The sequence below is a fragment of the Aptenodytes forsteri genome, unplaced genomic scaffold, assembly GCF_000699145.1.
Source record: "Aptenodytes forsteri isolate BGI_AS27 unplaced genomic scaffold, ASM69914v1 Scaffold174, whole genome shotgun sequence".
NCBI classification, from domain to species: domain Eukaryota; kingdom Metazoa; phylum Chordata; class Aves; order Sphenisciformes; family Spheniscidae; genus Aptenodytes; species Aptenodytes forsteri.
The window spans coordinates 2293079-2311476 of NW_008794603.1; the positions used below are offsets into that span (position 1 = coordinate 2293079).

General features: G+C 52.8%; 1 protein-coding gene across 1 annotated transcript; it reads left to right on the plus strand.

The window, feature by feature from the left end:
• Positions 1-494: 494 nt before the first annotated feature.
• Positions 495-17106, plus strand: GALNT5 (polypeptide N-acetylgalactosaminyltransferase 5). Its single transcript, XM_009273178.2, has 10 exons — positions 495-691; positions 6100-6266; positions 8420-8539; positions 9010-9145; positions 9524-9643; positions 10142-10259; positions 10462-10785; positions 14085-14165; positions 14958-15119; positions 16966-17106. Exons 1-10 carry the CDS (start codon positions 495-497, stop codon positions 17104-17106), a joined length of 1566 nt encoding a protein of 521 aa, XP_009271453.2.
• The last annotated feature ends 1292 nt before the right edge of the window (positions 17107-18398 follow it).

Below are 18398 nucleotides of genomic sequence, written 5' to 3' on the forward strand. Positions count from 1 at the left end.
CTCCCAACAAGCCCCCTTCCCCAGCCCCCGGACAGCGAGCCGGGGGTGGGGTGATGGTGGTGGAGGGACCCGGACACGCCGCCAACGGGAGTCGGCAGCGACCTGCCGGCACGGCGGGGAAAGCCAGCCAGCTTCCCCGGGCAGCGGGGCTGGGAGCCCTGCCCGGGCAGGAGGAAACAAAAGTGGGAAAGAAGGAAACTTCCTCCGAGAACCACTTCATCCTTATTAGCAAAGAGGGGATAAAACCCGGCAGCCCAGCAGTCCCGCATCTTGGATCCGACTCTGCGGGGAACTTCACAAAGAGCCAAGAAAAGCACAAAGAGCAGCAGCTCGCTAACGAAAAAGGCAATGGTGCCCATACTGCGAACGCCATCACTGGGACTGCGGCGCCGGATGGCCAGAGCTGGACGCTGGGTACGACACAAGGAGCAGCTCCCAGGGCACCTGTCGCCGGGAAGGACGGGCAGGAGGAGGCAGGCGGGAGCAGGCTGGGAATGCACAGGGTCTTGTCTGTGGATGCAACGCTTGCCCCGAGAGACCCCCAAGCTCCTGGCCAGTTTGGGCACCCTGTTGCAGTCCCTGACGATAAACAAGAAGAAGCAAAAAGTAGATGGAAAGAAGGAAACTTTAACGTCTACCTCAGCGATTTGATCCCCGTAGACCGAGCCATAGTGGACACCAGGCCTGCCGGGTAAGATCTGCTTCCCCTGCACAAATACCTGCGCCGCGCCCCTCGGAACCTGCTTGGTGGCTCCTGGGGAGAGCTGCTGAGCACACCGAGGCCTTTGCTTCGTGCATGCTAGCCGTGAGATGGCTTTTGCCTTTCCAGGTAAGAGTTATTAAACGTAAAACTGAGTAAATTTGCAGATTGTCTTATCCCGCTAAGCTCTGCTGTCCAAAGAGGCTGGGGCACACGAGGCAGGCAATGGGGCTCATTTTACCTGGTTTATCAGGTGTAGCACCGAGCACTGTTTGGTTTTGATATTCATGCATTTGGTTCCTGGACCACTCCTGCACCCTGTCGATTTGTTTTGGCAGCAGAAGCCCTCCCTGCCCCAGAGGTGCTCTCACACCTGCAAGCTGCCGCTGCCCTTCCCTCGAGGCAGAGGCACCCCAACAGCCTCCCCTGCCCGGAGGGCCCGCTGGGGCTCCAAAAGGCTCCGCAGGAGACAAAGGCACGTCCTGAGCGCTGACGTGATTAAACAGCACCTCCGAAAGGCTCCGCAGGAGACAAAGCCATGTCCTGAGCGCTGACGTGATTAAACAGCACGTGCCAGCCTGCAGTCGAGGCGGTCCAGGGGATGCCCCTGGGAGCGCTTCTTTCTACAGACCAGTGGCACCACTCCCCTTGTGCTGCGGAGCACTGTGGTCGGTACCCACTCGGAGGACTCGGATCTATGGGCATACATGGGGAGGGACGCAGAGTTCCGATCTGGAAAACCGTGGTTCAGTTACAGCTGTCCTCACGAAATGTGCAGCCGATTCTGCAAATCTCAGTATTGCACTTCAAAAAAGACACACACACACCCCCCGGGGTACCCATAGAAAGGTAAAGGGTAAGGTGTGGGCAGCGCCTTGTGAACGGAAGGGGTAAGGGGCTGGAGGGTCTCCCTCTCCTGAGCTGCTGTGCCTGGACAGCTGCGGGGAGGGTCGAGGGAAGGTGCCAATTCAGGTGAATGACAGGTTCGTCTTACACTTGGCTTTTCCTGCTGCAAATGTCTCTCAGCCCCTTGGCAGATGAGAGACCTGCCTCATGCAGAGACCCTCCCATGTCCCTCTTCCCACACTCGCAGACCATGGGTGTGGTGGAATGGGAGTTGTGCTGTGAGTTGTCTCCTGTCCCACAGGACAATACACAGACGTTCCCGCGGCACTGTTGGTTCTCGCCTGTGAGCTGAGGTGAGGTCCCGCACGGGAAGGAATGGGGCAGGGAAGGAGGGAGACGACTAGGACTGCTTTCTGGCAGGCAGAAGATGCCAGCTACAGAAGCCACCTGTGCACAGAAAAAGCAGCATGGCAGCTCAAAGCCAGCACTGTGTTTTGGTCTTTGACAGCAAAGCCCTGGAGCTGTGGAACAGAAACCCACCTCCCCGGAGCACCCATAAGTGCAGCCCACCTGCCTCTGGTGAATCACGCACCTGCCCGGGAGGAGACGGCATTGCTGTTTGGGCGTCATGGGGAACGCCTTGGCCAAACAGGGGTGCATCCCTGATGGTGCTGCCTGGGCACGTGTGCTGCTGTGCCGGGGCACAGAGCCACAGGGAGCTCCCCTGGGCATTCCGGCACTGGCAGGAGCCTGCACAGGCTCTGCCCTCAGCCTGCTGGCACGGCAGAAATCAAGTCATAAGGGCCAGCTCACGGCAACAGCTGTTGGCAGCTCTTGGTGATCAAACGGCACGTTACTTTTTTCCTGGATCCTTCTGGTCTCTCCCAGCTTAGACCACAGTTCCTCTCTTGATCCTTGCTGGAGTGCTGGACTAGACCACTGAAATTGGGCCAACAGGAAACTTGTCCTGTGGCAGCCTTCAGTCCGTCTGTCCGAGTGCAACGCTTCCTGCTTTCTGAGCTTTACTTACCATGCTGGTGCTTGCCGAGCACCGCGCCTCTGCAGAAATGCGTGCAGGAAGAGTTCCACCAAGGAGGAGCGAGATGCACAAGCCACACAGCTGAAGGCCGGGGGTGGCCAGGAGGCTTGCAGGGAGTGCTCCCTGCAGAGCCCGGTTCAGGAGCCCTGGACCCCGTTTCAGCCCAACACTGCAGCACTGGCAACGAAGGTCCCTGCATGCCTCTGACCTCTCCCCAGGCTACCATCGTAGCTTCTCTAGGACAATCAAGCTATCCAGGTTTAGACAGGGATCCAGATTTCCTGGTCTGGCAAAAAAAAAGTCGCATGCTGCATGGCATGGTAGGGTCTGGGTAAGTTAGCAACCGTGCCGGCAGGCGTGGGGAGGGACCACCGCTGCGCCTGCCAGCTGGGAGAGGACGGGGCTGGGCACCCCTGCGGCTCAGGTCTTCAGTGCCAGGCTGCTTCCAAACTCGGGGGCAGCAGATCTAAGGTGACGTTTTCCCAAAGCAATTTTAGCAACTTAAGAGCCTACATTTTGCTGACTTTCAGGGTGATGTCAGCAGAACATAAAGGCTGTGGGCTATTTTTGTTTAAAATCCTGTTTAGGGGTGGAATTTCAAAATTATTTGACTTCTACTTAACATTGATTATATATATTAAGTATTGTATATGTATATATGTATAAAATATATATGTATGTACATATATGTATATAGTTAGCTGTCATGGTTTAACCCCAGCCAGCAACTAAGCCCCACACAGCCACTCGTTCACTCCCCTCCAGTGGGATGGGGGAAAGAATCAGAAGAGTAAAAGTGAGAAAACTCGTGGGTTGAGATAAAGACAGTTTAACAGGTAAAGCAAAAGCCACACACGCAAGCAAAGCAGAACAAGGAATTCATTCACTGCTTCCCACCGGCAGGCAGGTGTTCAGCCATCTCCAGGAAAGCAGGGCTCCATCACGCATAATGATTAATTGGGAAGACAAACGCCATCACTCTGAACGTCCCTCCCTTCCTTCTTCTTCCCCCAGCTTTATATGCTGAGCATGATGCCATATGGTGTGGAATATCCCTTTGGTCAGTTTGGGACAGCTGTCCTGGCTGTGACCCCTCCCAGCTTCTTGTGCCCCCCCAGCCTGCTCGCTGGTGGGGTGGGGTGAGGAGCAGAAAAGGCCTTGACTCTGTGTCGGCACTGCTCAGCAGTAATGAAAACATCTCTATTATCAACACTGTTTTCAGCACAAACCCAAAACATAGCCCCCATAGTAGCTACTATGAAGAGAGTTAACTCTATCCCAGCCAATACCAGCACATTAGCAAAGAAATGGAGCCCAAACTCACACAGGACATTGTGAAATATCTTTAGCTGGGGGTCAACAATAACAGACCCATTGCTCTCTGCCTAGAAATCCTACTTCTTTAGGTAAGAAGTGAGAAAAAGATGTTCCTCAGTTTGAGGTTTCCCATCGCCCTCGCGCGGACGCTTTCTAGCTGCCCGGAGTACATGCAGGCTTTGGCCAAGAGCCTGTCTGCTGCTAATGAAAAGTCCTCTTCGCAGGTACTGCCTGGCTGCACGCATGGCTTGGGTCTCGGCTGCATTTTCTCAGCTGCTCTCACATCCCTCTCTCCATGCAATGAAAGCTGTTGTGCTCAGCAGCTGCCTCCTGCTTTTTCCATGGCCTCTGTCCCTCCTCCCTCCATGAGCTGCCTCCTTGGGTTCGCTGTAGGAGCAACTGCAAATTAACCTTTTTTCTCCTAGTTTTGCTGTCCCTTGTTCTGTCTCCTTCTCGCAAGTGACCCCCCCAGCAGTTCAGTCCCTGACTTCTCTCCATCGACCCTGGGAGTCCTGCCGGCGTGCCCAAACCACCCCCCTGCGCTGCAGAGAGGTCCCATCTCCACGGGCCAACACTGTTATGGTTTCCAACCAAACCATATCAAGCAGCACATCATCTCCTGGCTGAGCCAGCCCTGGCTGCTGCCCGAGGTGAACCAGGCTACAGAAGGAGAAGGAAAGACACGTCCCAAGGACTGTGACAGAGAGTAATTCTGGGGTTATTTTCACTTACTCAGAGCACTTCTCATTAGCTGTGAAGCTGTGAAGTACCTCTGAATTTTCTTCTCTGAGCTGCGCAGTGCCCTGGCGTCAGCATTTGAGCTGGCACCAGCCGAACCTGAGGGCCCATTCATTAACACAGAAGAACAAGAAGTCAGTTTTCCATACGCTCCCATATACCTGTCCCTGTTTTCTGTCTGTTGTTGACAGCAGAGTGAACAGTGTTTTCATCACCGAGAAATTCATTTTCTGCACCCGCAGATAGGCTGGTGCCTGTCCTGCCTGCAGGAGGTCTGCTCTGGAAGGACAAGAGAGAAAAACCTGCTATCAGACTTCAGCTTATTGACAAGAGAGAGAAAGCACGTCCCAGCAATCCATGGGTATTCTGGGATAAACCGGCCAGTCTGGGGGAGAGGAGCACTCTGCCAGGCGTTATGCAGGCCTGGAGATCCACTCGGAGATAGGAGAGCTGAGGGAGCCCCGCTCCCCAAGGCACGCAGCAAAGCAGTGCTTGAATTGCAAATGGAAGATGAGAAAAGCTGCTCATCGACCTTTTGTTCAAACGCTGAAGACACAGGCCTGACCCAGCCACTGCATTTTTGGCTGTCACAGAATAAAATGACAAACTCATAGACAGGGGAGAAATTTTATCACTCCCTCGGGTCCGCCGATGCATATCGCTGGCTGTTTGCGAGGGAAGCAGGCGCCGCTCGGAGCCCCTGCATGTGGGCTCGGGGCACGGCTGGCCGTGCCGGGGCATCCCTTCGGAGGTGTGGGCACTCAGGGTGTGAGATACGGGGTGCTCAGGGAGCAGAGCCGCCAGTACTGTCGTACATGAAATTTGGATGCTTGAATGTTTTCCCCTCCTCCACGATCCCCTGAGTTAGGTGCAGAAGTTGGACTAGGTGACTATTCCTCGCTGTCTGCATGTTTGACAAGTTGCTGTGCCTAGTAACCCTTCATGGAAATGGCCATTTCCCTGCATTTTGAACATAATACCAATTCTTTTTTTCCAGCGAGGCTATCTCGCGCAGCCTGGGATCCCAAGCCCTGCGGGTGCTCGGAGCATTGCGGGAGGGCACCCAGCGCACGGGGATCCTTTCCCCACAGGATTCCCCGAGGCCAGTAGTGTAGAGCTGGGATTGGCCTCACGCCCCAGGGCCTTTGCACTGTTTGCTCACAGAAAGGAGATATTATCACCTGGGGGTAGGAAGGGAAAAAGAGGTCCCTGTTAGAAAGGAGTGAGTGCATCCTATCCCACGGGACTGCCCACGAGAGGGGCCCTGGGGCTGTGTGGGGGGTTCCCCCCGCTCACCCCTCTGCTCCCTCTCCCAACAAAATCCCATTGCAGGGGTTTGCCTCCATATTTCACATTTGGCAATTCCCCCCTCCCTGCGCATTTTCCCAATAAACCCTAAGCCTGGAGATTTTCAGGAATGTGACCGGCTGTCGCCTGTGAGCCCGTGTTGCCGTTGCAGGTGCTCCGAGCAGCGGGTTCACGATGACCTCCCGACCACCACCATCATCATGTGCTTTGTGGATGAAGTGTGGTCCACCCTCCTCCGCTCCGTTCACAGCGTCCTCAGCAGATCTCCTCCGCACCTGATTGAAGAAGTCATTTTAGTGGATGACTTCAGCACTAAAGGTAGGTGAAACTTCTTCTACCTTTATGAAACTAATATAACTTGAGGCGAAAATACAATTTGTTCTCTGTAATTCAATTCTGAATAGTAGAAAGAAATCGCATTTTCTCCTTTCGATGTATTGAAGTGCAGCAAGCCTGTGCTGCTATCTTTGCAGATGAGGGGGATCAGAGGCCACATGGGCACTGGGGGGTGGCTGTGGTGGATCGAGCTGCGGCTCTTGCCCAACACCCTGCTAGACTTTATCATTCACATCTCTCCCATCCCAGTTCACTCACTTAAACAGCTGCTACATTTACAGCTGTGCATCACTAAGTTTATACTCGTGCGCTGCTTTGCACATGTGCTGGAGGCTGGAGGAGGCACTGTGGTCCAGGGGCACCAGGGAGCTTGGTCCCACCCGACCCACGCATCTTCAGGGTGCCCTGGCTTGAGGGCTTGTGCATTTATAAAATAGACACTGTCACCTTTCTCTGTGCAGTTTCCAGACGAGTGCCCCCCATGTTTTCAGTGCTGGTGGCAGGGGAGGAATAGCACGCACTTCCCAGGTTTCTCAGAGAATGGGGCAGTTGTAGTAAGAGCAGTGGTGAGCCGGGCATCTGCACGTGCACAGTGGCTTTGCATGCATGCTCACAGGCATTCCAGATGATATCGAGCCTCTGCTTTGTAATGCTTTGGCTCTCTGCTGACTTCAGCCCTTAAAAAATTAGGAATGATGTAATTTTCCAGCTGCTGGTTCTTCAGGGAAAGTGCTGTCTCAGGCAAACTTCAGAGCTCATGCCACGCATACAAAGAGCCTACAGTGCAACAAGACAATAGGTGCAAAAAAGAGGAAAAAGACTCAGTTTGCTCATTTTTAAAATAATCATTAAAACATGTTCATACCATTTCCCCTCAAAAGCATCTTTTCAAGTTTCCTCTTCATTTTCTCCCTGTGACTTCCCTTTGTATCTGCTCATTAGCCAGTGAACATCTGCAACTGAAACCTCGCGAGTGTGGGTGAATTAGGGAGAGCTGTGCCCTGCATTGCTGTAATCCAAGTAACAGCAGCAATAACCTACAGCAAACATGTCCACAAATGTCTCACCTTTGGAGCCTTTCAAAGCTTTTAACTGGCTTTTGAAATGCCAATGTTCTCCTGAGGAAAACCAAAGAGCACCAGTGAAGCCCATCGGTGAGGGAGGTTGGGGGTCCTCCCTGCAGACCGAGCAATGTAAGTGGGTGGCTGGCTCCAAACGAAGCACTTGGACCAGCAGCAGCCGCAGCACCGCAGCAGAGGCTCCTGGGCTTCTCTGCCGGGGGGAAACCGCCTGTGCACAGGGCTGCCCGGCGCTCGAGTCCCCCAAACCACTTTTCTCACACCCTCTTTTTCATGAGAGTTTACCACCAGCTGCCTCCACAGCCATGGGAAACCATGACAAAAGCAACCTGAAAAGTAGAGATGTGCCACAGCAAACCCTCGTGCATTTTAAACCCGGGCTGAGTCTTTACATGTGGTGCTTAATATCGAGAAATTTGTACAGCACAAAAAAATATTTTTTTAGGCAAAGGAAAAAAAATTTACAACCAGATTTTAATTGCAATTATAGTGCAATGAAGAAAAAAATCCCTCATTTTTGAGTCTTTGAACAACCGTTCGATACCTGGTTTGGATCATGAACTACCCAAGTGAGGCCACTGGGATTTTGCTCATGGCCTGTCACCTAAAGCCCTGCACTTGCTGCTCTCCACTTCCCATGTCTCCTGAGTGCAGCGAGTCACTGCGCTCGCCCAGCACCGGGTACGGGTCCACCTTTGCTGCATCCGCCGGGTTTGTGCCGATGCAGAGCCGGGCAGCCTGTGGCGAGCCCCCAGGACCAAGCAGCAACACCCGTCACAGAGTACCAGGAGACACGTCTCCAACAAAGATTTTTAAACTTACCAACTTCAGCCTAAACCTGCTGGCACTGACACAGCTGGGAGTTTCACCGGAGAGCAGGCTCAGACTGTGATGCCATGCACCAGAAGCCTTGCATCTGTGCCCAGATGTTCGTGCCCCCGACCTGAGGACCCTGGTGTGTTTGGAGATGCTTCCAGGGAAAATCTGCCCGCTGCTTTTCACCCTGGAGGTGGGTGCAAAATGGGTAAGTCAACCTCACCCTCTCCTTCTCTGCAGAGTACCTCAAAGAGAAGCTGGACAAATACATGTCGTGGTTCCCAAAAGTGAAGATCCTCCATCTCAAGGAGAGGCACGGTCTAATACGGGCCAGACTGGCGGGAGCGGAGATCGCCAAAGGTAGGACGAAAGCCATTTTATAGCCCTGTCTGGACCCCCCGAGAGGTGCCGATAAGCCGTCTCCAGCACTGAGTTTTAGTCCCCTCCTAATGAACTAAGGGCATCTTCTATATGCAAAGCAGAAGGGTCTGACGAGGGGACGAGCTGCTGCTTGTCCGGCACCTCAGCACGGCCCTAGCAAGTGGCAGTCAGGATCTCCAGACAGGCCGCCCCAGCTCCACGGCCTGCACGGGCCGGGCTGTGTCGGCACCGAAATGGCCGTTTCTGCCAGTGAGCCGCTCCGCTTCGCTCTGCAGGCCGCGATGGCGGAGCGGTGAAAACATGCTCTGGGCTATGGCTGGGAGGGTTTTGGGAGCCATGGAGGGTCGTGGCACCGTCAGCAGCACCCTGAGCCCACAGGGCACCCAGGGAGGCCGGCCGGCGTGGGATGGGGTGCCTGAGGCCTGATGCTGCCCTGGCCTCTGCCGCAGGCAGTGTCCTGACGTTCCTGGACTCACACGTGGAGTGCAATGTGGGGTGGCTGGAGCCGCTGCTGGAGAGGGTCCGCCTGAGCCGGGCCAAGGTTGCCTGCCCCGTCATCGAGGTCATCAGCGACAAGGACATGAGGTAAGGCAGCTCACGCCCCTGGGAAACCCAGAATCCACGCCAGCTGCTTGAGCAAAGCCTCCTGCTGGAACCACCAACACATTAATTACAGGAAGACACAGGTCCAGACCTTCTAACTGGCCTTCAGCAGCGTTTCACAAGGGATACGTAACGTTGCTGTACACCAGAAATTAACATTAGCAGTGGACGTGGCCCCTTCGTTTATCGCACACACCTTTTCCCTTTTTCATGACTTTTAGTACATGAAGAAGATTCCTGATGAAATTTGTTAAAATCCTGTTTTAATTATGTACAGATATTCATCTTCACTTATTAAGGGTGACATTTCAATCAGGAATGTGACTCAGAATTAGTCATCCCAATCTTTTCGCCATTTAGTTACATGACCGTGGACAACTTTCAGCGCGGGATTTTTACTTGGCCAATGAATTTTGGATGGAGGCAGATTCCACAAGAGGTCATCGAGAAAAATAAAATCAAGGAAACTGATATAATAAGGTAAAAAAAAAGCAAATGTGAGAGCTTTGTGAACTAACCTGTTCCTTTGTTAATAATTTAGCAGCAAAGGCTCCTTCGAGGCCAAATGTTCCTTTGCTTGTAAGGACAATAGAGGCAATGGTACACCGTGGGCAATCACATCGTCAGACATGGGCAAAGCCCAGCAAGCCTTTCTCACCTCTTGCGGCACTGCTGGCGTATTGCTGGTGCTGCCAGGGCCGGGGGAATGTACCATTGCATTTTTCCCTTCCATGCCCCATTACGGCTTTCAGACTGGGTAAAGCCACCCAAATATCATCTATTTTAATGTTCCATCTGTCAGCCTGCAGTGAAGTGACAAATAGGGTGGTCCTTGCTGTCTCTGTAAGTGCAGGCTCAGGCACTGTCCCCGAGCATTTAGTAGCCCGCAGCTTGTCAATGATTCCCTCGTCAAAGCAAGGGGAAAGGGACGGGCGCTTCCCGACCAGCTGACGCACTGTGTGGTTCCTCTGTTCCCAGGTGCCCGGTCATGGCAGGTGGCCTGTTTTCCATCGATAAGAAGTATTTTTTTGAGCTGGGAATGTATGACCCAGGACTGGATGTTTGGGGAGGTGAAAATATGGAGATTTCATTCAAGGTATGCTGCTCTCACACGCCTGCATCCCCGCCAGCCTGGCTCAGGTGCTTGGGGCTCAGCCAGGGTCTCCCCAGGGCAGCCCCATGCTGGAGTCCCTGTCCCTCCCACCAGTTTACTTACTTCTCTGCTTCTCTTCTGGCTTGCACAAAGCCAGCACCCAACATTTGCCCGTGTTTCTATCAAAGGAACCTCTGTTTCTCAGGTCTGGATGTGCGGGGGAGAGATTGAGATTGTTCCGTGCTCCAGAGTTGGGCACATTTTCAGGAACGACAATCCTTATTCCTTCCCGAAAGATCGGGTGAGAACGGTGGAGAGGAACTTGGCCCGCGTTGCAGAGGTCTGGCTGGATGAGTACAAGGAGTTATTCTATGGCCACGCTTACCACTTAGTCTTGAAAAACCTGGATGTCGGCGACCTGACTCAACAAATCCAACTGCGAAAGAAGCTTCAGTGCAAAAGCTTCAGGTGGTACCTGGAGAACGTCTACCCAGACCTGGAAGCTCCCCTGGTTAAAGCCAGCGGGCTGGTACGTACCCAAATGACTTGCTATCCTTCATTTAAACGTGTTTTCAGTGGCTGGCTAGGGACTTGGTAGCACCCCAGTACACTTGTCTCTGAGTTGCTTCCCTGGCATTTGGTAACATTTTTGAATATTTAATATGTCACGGTGGTCTGGATTCCCCAGTATTTTTATAAAGAAATAGGTCACAATTCCAAGAGACTATTTCCCGTTGAAGAGCCAGTTCAGTGTTTAAACACCAGATGAGCTGCCCATGCAACAGTCATGGTCAGGGGATGTGCCTCCAGGGCGGGAGGTCCAGCGTCCTCCCTACCTGCACAGCTTTTTGGCCACGGCAGGAGAGAGAAATTCCTTTTCGGTGTGGATTAGCGGTGCCTGGGCAGCGCAGGCAGGCAAGGGCAGGAGGCCGGGGCCCCAGGCGCAGGCAGGGTTTGTACCGGTGCTCTGTCGCCAGCAGAGCGCAGCAGAAATCTGCTTTTCCTCTGCGCTGCCTGCAGACGGGCAGGGCAGCAGCCTGGAGGAGTCCTGGCGTTTCTCCAGCGCAGGTGAAGCCTGCACCTCGGGAGTGGTCAGTGGGCAGAAAACACCTTAAAGTGCATTTTGGATTAAGTCCTCCGTCCTGCCTCCCCACAAGCCCCTTGCTGGCTGGGTGGCTGAGGAGTGTAACCGGGTCAGGCTCCGTTTCTCCTCCGCCATCCCTCCATCTCTGCGCCGGGGAACTTGTGGTGATCTCTGGCACAGGGTCCTACTTGTGCAGCTACTCCACGGGTGTTCAGTGTCACTTCACCAACGTTAAAAGGCGAATTAAAGAAGAATAAAATGGGTGTTCTGAATTTGGCCCAGCCCTGAGCCTGAGCAGAATATCGGCTGCTGCTTTGAACGTTCAGAAACCTCAAATATTCCTCCCAGAAAAGATACAACGTTAATTGCAATCTAGTTATAACTGCAATAACAAAAGTAAAATACCTGGTTTGTCAGAAAAATTACAGCAATGCCAGGAATGAAAACTAAAGTGTTTGCTGCCTTCCCCACCCATCCCCGTCTCCCAGTGCCGCGGCAGGAGCAGCACTTGCCAAGAGGAGGTGGCCAGGAGCCGGTGACCGCAGGGCTGGCACAGCCTGAGGAGCGAGAACAAGAACTGCCTGTCCCCTCCATCCCTGTGAAGGCGCACGGCCTCCAGTTACTGCACCGGCCCTTCTGGGAGCCAGGAAAAAGCACAGCAACCATTTGGCTGCGTTTCAGGCTTGTCTGTGGGCCAAGGGCGTAACGTGACGGTTCCCCGTCACAGGGATCCCTAGGGATCAAGTCAGGCTCTTTGCCAGCCGCAGCCGGTGCATTACTTTTATGATCGAGCCATGAAGGTGTGGGAGGGTAGCTTTGCAGAGAGCAGAGGGAGGGACGCTGTGCTTCCTCTGGGTGACCTCTCGGCACTCGTGGAAAAGCTATAGAAAGCTGCTGGGTTCGGGCACTTTAGTGGATTAAGAGCTGTGCATCCATTTGGATGCGTCTGTCAGTCTCAGCGTGGCAGCAGCGGCCGTTCGCTGCTCAGAGCAGCTGTAAGCACAGGAACTGAGGGCTGTCTGCTGGGGCAGCCGCTCCGAAACTGCGGTACAGCTGAAAGCCTGTGTCCCTGCATTGCCTTCCAGAAAGCACCATTTGGATTAGAACGAAGGCTTCAGTGAAACATCAGCTTCAGTGACTTTTTTAAAAAAGAGTTAGCAGTGATAGTCTTGAGAACATAAAAAAATGGAATTTGCCTGAGAAATATTCACTTTTTCAGCTCTTTTGTTTCAAGCAGAGCAATAAAACTTAATGTCAAATTCAGTGCAAAACAGTTAGACCATATAGAGAGACCTCTGTTTCAACTGAACCAGAACCTCAGCTTTTCAGAGTGAAAATTTTCAGTTTGTGAAAATTTTCAAGATGTTGCCTTGCTTTGTCCTGATTCAGGCCACCTGAATCGCTCTTTTATCTTCATTCTCAAAATTTAATAGGGCAGAAAATCTGTTTTTCAGCTAGCTCTGCAAATTCCAGCTGTGCTGAACACTATCCAAAGTTACTTGAAAACTGTTTTCTGAATAGCCTATTTGTTCACTGGGATTAATTCATAAGTTCTTCAGAAATTTTGAAAGAAGGAGAAGGAATGGCATTTGCAAGGAATCGGAGATGTGAGCAGCCCGGACTGAAGCACTGCTGGGGTTGTCTGAGGAGCCGGTGCCGGTGCCTGCAGACTGTGGCCGATCAAGCCCTCTGCAGCCGTGAGTCCCTGCAGCGCGGTGGGCTTCAGCCCAGGAACCGGAGGGGGCTGGCAGAGCTCAGTCCAGTGTTTTCAGCTTTCCCATATAATCTCCCGTACTCCTGAGCGACCTCTGAACATGCCATATGAACAGCATTCAGAAAATGCCTCTTGCGGAGCATGCTCTGTGCGGACGCTGGCGCTGGCCGGTGGGGGACAGCTGCAGGGAGAAAGAGCAAAGAGAAGCCGAGCGAAGGAGCAGAGCCTGATGCTCCCTCGCAGCAAGCTGGGGGCCGAATGCACACGCTCAGAGAAACATCTGGTCTGCACTACCCAGGGTGCGGTGCTCACTCATCCTCTCTTTCTCCCCACCAGTGCGAGGTAATGGCAGTTCAGTTAAAAATAGCTTAATGATGATGTTTCTGCCGGGGTTCCCCGCTTTGGGGGACCACGTCTGCGTTTCCCCATTGATGACAGGTAACAAGACAACCAACCTGGATGGAAAACACGAAGAGTTACCTCGGGGTGAGGCACCGAGCGCATCACATACAGTGATGGAGTCGTTCCCTGGGGCTGGCCGCGGGGTCCATGGCGGGCTGCCGGAGCCCAGGGCCCTGTGCCCCAGCTGGGAAGGGACTGGCTGGAGCCGGGATGGGACCACCAGCTGCTTGCGTCAGCTGTGCGCAGAGGCTGCTCGCCTCCTTCACGGTGTAGCAACGGGAAGGGATTCTGCAGTTGTTATTGTTGGGAGCTGTTGTTTTGGGGATTTGCAGAGCAGGAACATTAGCTATACCCAAAAAAACCCAAAAAAGAATGTGTCTCATCCAGCCTTGAACATTTCTGGAAAGGGCTGGTTTCAAGCTTCCCTCAGTAGAAAAACATATGTAGTGGACCACATGTGCATTTACACACCCCTCCAAGGACTATGACACATCATCTCTGCTTCACTCAGTTAAGTGGACAGTATTAATCAGTGTCCTGTGAATCCAGCAGCTTAACTGCAGTGTAACAGCCTCTCCTCTTTCTTGGGAATTTATGTCTAAATTTGCATTTTGGTGCTATTTTCTAGCTTGTTAACATAGCCATGGCAAGATGCATCACTGTGGAAAACACTACTCTAGCTTTTGAGGCGTGTGATGTTAACAACAAGGTAAGGATACCCTGCATACTGAGTATGTAATACTATTTTTGGTGCATGGCATAGAGCTCCTGTACCTCCCCATGGTGACCTGCTCTTTCCCTGGGAGCTAAAGCAGTCCTTCCCACTGGGGGACACAGCCAAACAATGCCTGGGAGCAGCAAGGGGCAGGAATTGCCTTGGTTTGCAAAGCCTGTAGCCAAGCAACAACCCCAGAACCGGCAAATTCAGCTGGAATAGGAAAGTTCGATAAAGCCATGAGCCTGCACGTGAAAATGGGGAGAAACATTTAAATACAAGCCTGTGTTTTGTGCTGTGCTGCTGCAGAACATCCAGCCACATTCTGTCACTAGATGGGAAGCAGCTGCTGTGGACAGCCTCTCCCTTCCTTTACAGGCAGCATTTCTTAGGCAGTTCCCCGCTAATTGCTCACCACTGGCACAGGCCAGCGTGCAGGTCGGTGCCCTGTTGTGTATGGGGGTTTGTCCATTTGCACCCCACCACCAGGGTACAGCCTGGAGAGGTGGCAGGGCAGAGGAGCGTGCAGCAATCCCCTTTGGAGTCTGGGCTGCTGCGGTGGGAGTCGCTCCCAGAGCCTGCACCGGGGCTGTCCTGAGCTTTTTAGCTCTGCAAATCCATAGGAAAGGTGTTCCCATGGATCACATCTTTCCTCATCCCCCGGTCCCGGGTGAGGGCAGGAGGAACGTGAGGAGAGCCTCTGCCAGCTGCTTGCCAGCCCCGAGCAGCCTGCCCCACCAGGAGAAGGCGAGCAGGGTCACAGCTCTCCCCGGTCTCTCCCCACAGAACCAAAAGTTCAACTACACCTGGCTGAGGCTGATCCAGCATGGAGAGCTCTGCATCGCCCATGCCGATGCTGCGGGAGCGCTGGGCCTGCGCCACTGCGAGGGCCAGAGCCGCAGCCTGACGTGGCTGCACAGGTCGCTGGTCGCCTTCCAGCCGGAGCTGGTAAGTGAAGCTCTGGCAAGGGCAGCCCCCGCCGTGGCCTGTGATCCCTGGTTTGGATTAGCGTGCCGGCATGCAAACTGACGGGCAGCTGCAGCCCGGCGCAAGGCGCGGGGTGTACCCTGGCCCTCTGGTCTCAGCTTTGCCAAAGCCGTCTTTTCACCTGAAGTTAAGTGTTGGTCCCCCAGTGCCACTGCCTTTCCTCCTGGGGGTAGCGATGCACGCCCTGCCGTTGGGTCGCATCGGTCCAAGTGACATGCAGCCCGACGCCCCAACGCCACGTGCCGGGGGGCTGGTGAGATGCTGGTCATGCCGAGGCATTCGCTCTGGCAGCGCTCTGCCGCTGCCTGCACGGCAGTAACAAAACGTCCCCATTTTACATAGAAACCGTCAATAGCACTTACATGGAGATTACTTGATACTGATTGGCATTCAGCCCATAGTGGTTTTTTAACAGAAAGCATTTATGAAAAGGAAAAGAACAGATACTTACATTTATTACCTGCACTGCAAAAAGCAAGACAGTCCCGACTGTATCTCTGTCAGCCTGGTGTAAGCAGTTGTCCAAAATGCTATGAAATTGCATACTTTATATTTAAGAAAGAAATAATCTTAATTTAAGAAAGAAAAAATGTAGCTAAGTTATACACTCATCATATCGACAAGCTCCCATTCCTCTTTAGTCTGAAAAAATAAAACTTGCAAAGCCAGAATGCTGCAGTGCCAAGGCTCACAAAGGCCAGGGTATTTTGTGAAAAATACATGAAAATTGTCATCCACTTAGGAGTCCAGACAGCATTATCAGCACACAGGCAATTTTTGTTACTTGTTCCAGCCTGAGCTCACCTCGAGCCGTGAGTTAGATGTATTTGGTGGTCCCCACCGGAACAGGGGGCTGGGTACGGTCAGCCGCTCCCGGCCGTGGCAGGGGACGGGGTCTGGCCGCCCGAAGGCATGGGCGCCAACACGCTCCATGGGGACAGGCGGCCTCGGTCAATATGGTTGCATCAGCCTTCACTGGTGCCAGCAATAAGAAGTCTGAAGAGCAGCTCAATGGCTGGTGAATGCTGACTGAAGGAATTACAATCCTTTACCTTCTTCTGATGTCACAGTCATTGTGTCATATTAATGATGTGAAGTGCATTTACTATATGCACAAAGATCCAACTTTTGCCCAGACAGCACTCTACCTGTCATTTCAGGAGTATTTCACCTAGGTATTAACCAAATGGTCATAAGAAACACTGCAACGCTAGGCAGTGACACGGAAATGTCCCTTACCTTTGGCAGCACTTGCAGCATCGCCTTGCTGGCTGCATGGGTTAAGTAGATAAAGCCGAGTAGATGTGAAAAGCAAAAGGATGGAGATCAGACTCTTCATTCTTTCCTAATCCAATTTACTGCCCCAGCATTTGAACTTCAGTGCTGAATTACCTAACACCCTTTTCAGCGCAGTAAATGTGGTTTGAGTTCATCAGCCGAGAAGCTCAAAAATACGAAAATCAGTCTCCTGCCGTACGTTCCCCTATTTTGCAAATACCGTCTGGAGTGATTTCCTTTGCATGGTAATTACCACTCGGACAGCAAGAGAACTAATCTTTCCATTTCCAGTGAACGAAAAGCCACGAAGCACAGAAGGTATGGTCTGATCCTGGCTCAGCAACATGTGCAGGCTTTGGATCCCACCCAAAAGTCCCTCTAAGTCAGCAAAGAGATCTCACGTATTAGGGAAATGCAAAAAAAAAGGCACACCATAAAGAATCACACTTTCTCAGTGGAAAAATAGAGCACCTTACAGCAGCTGCTGCCTGAGTCCCGCTACCTAAAGCCCTCTCTCTCTCCCCTGCAGACGGACCACATCGTCTCAGAGCACCTCCAGCAGCTGGCTTGCTTGGAAGTGGATCCCTCTCACAAAGCCCTGAGGGTAAATGCCTGTGACTCCGCAAATCCTTATCAAAAGTGGCAGTTTGGCAATTACTATGCAGACTGAAGGGAACACAGTTGATGCAGAAATGCTGTGTTTTCATCTTGTGAATTCAGCAAGGACATCTGTGTGACTTATGGCAGCAATTACAAAACTGGAAGTTCATTTCCAAATGATAATTGAAATCCGTAATTTAAACCAGCATATTGAGAGATCAGAATACCAAGAGCAGCACATCTGGTTTAACGATGTCTGAAACAGATAGGCATGTTTTTCCCTCACTGTGGGAGACTTTGGCAAAAACTCAAATAATTTTCTGTATTATTAAATGGAAATATTTTCTGAAGTCCCCCATCCTACCGTAAGCAAACCTTCATCAGTTCCCCTTAGACAACAGCATAAGCTACAGAAATACTTCTGAGGCTCTGTAGTCTGCTTATTCTCAGGCTGCTTATTCTTCCACAGCCTGAGAAAATGGAAGTTTATTGACCAACGCATTAAAAAAATCCATCCGACATGCCCGTGCTGGGTCTGGCCACAGGATCCTGCCCTGTGGGACCCATTGCCTCTGACAGATGAGTATCAGGGTTCCATTAGGAATCGATTGCTTATCGAAAAAGCCTTCTTTTAATAATGGCAGGCAAATGTGGGTCAATAAGCCACCCAGCAGACGAGGTAAACCGGGAGCTGCAGAAGAAGCAACGAGCACGCCTTGCCCGCGCGCTGTGGACAGCGAGGATGTGTGTGCCTTGCTTTGCTTGGAGGTGAGAGGAGCCACCAGGGAGGTGAACCGGCGGCTTATCCTGCTTCTTGCCAGCGGCACGCACCAGAGTCCAGCCGGGGAGCACCTCATCCCAGGGCAGCCAGGCTGTCCCCACCGTGGGCCTCCCAGGGCCCCAGCCGTGTCCCTGAGCCCCCATGGCCTTTTAGGCGTTTCCCCAGGACCACTGCCGCTTTCCTTGGCCCCCGGCTGGCCAGGGCATTGGGCCGTGCTGGTTCCTGTGCCGGAGCCTGGTGATGCTCGGTGCAGCCCCAAGCAGGGTGGCTCGCCTTGCTCCTGCCAGGGCTTTCCCAAGGGAAGATTCACCTGCTGGCAGTGCGGGCCAGGCAGCTCTCCCCATCGCAACGTCCCCCCACCGTGGGTGGAAGGAGGGCACAGACCTCCAGCAAGATGTCTCGCAACCCAAAACTTCTACCCACCGGCGCTCAGGATGGATGAAAACACCCACTGAAGTCAGTGAGGGCTTTTCCTCAAAAAGGGCTGCAGAACACAAGTGTGTGTGCGTGCACACGTGTGTGTGTACACCTGTTTCACAGGGACCGTTGCAGAGGTGAATGCAGCACGATGAGACATCTCC

Excerpts from the sequence above, each read along its gene's own strand:
- GALNT5 (XM_009273178.2), top strand. The coding sequence starts at position 495 with ATGCACAGGGTCTTGTCTGTGGATGCAACGCTTGCCCCGAGAGACCCC. Across the intron at positions 10,260-10,461 it reads ATATGGAGATTTCATTCAAG|GTCTGGATGTGCGGGGGAGA; the intron begins GTATGCTGCTCT and ends TCTGTTTCTCAG. Across the intron at positions 14,166-14,957 it reads CGTGTGATGTTAACAACAAG|AACCAAAAGTTCAACTACAC; the intron begins GTAAGGATACCC and ends CTCTCCCCACAG.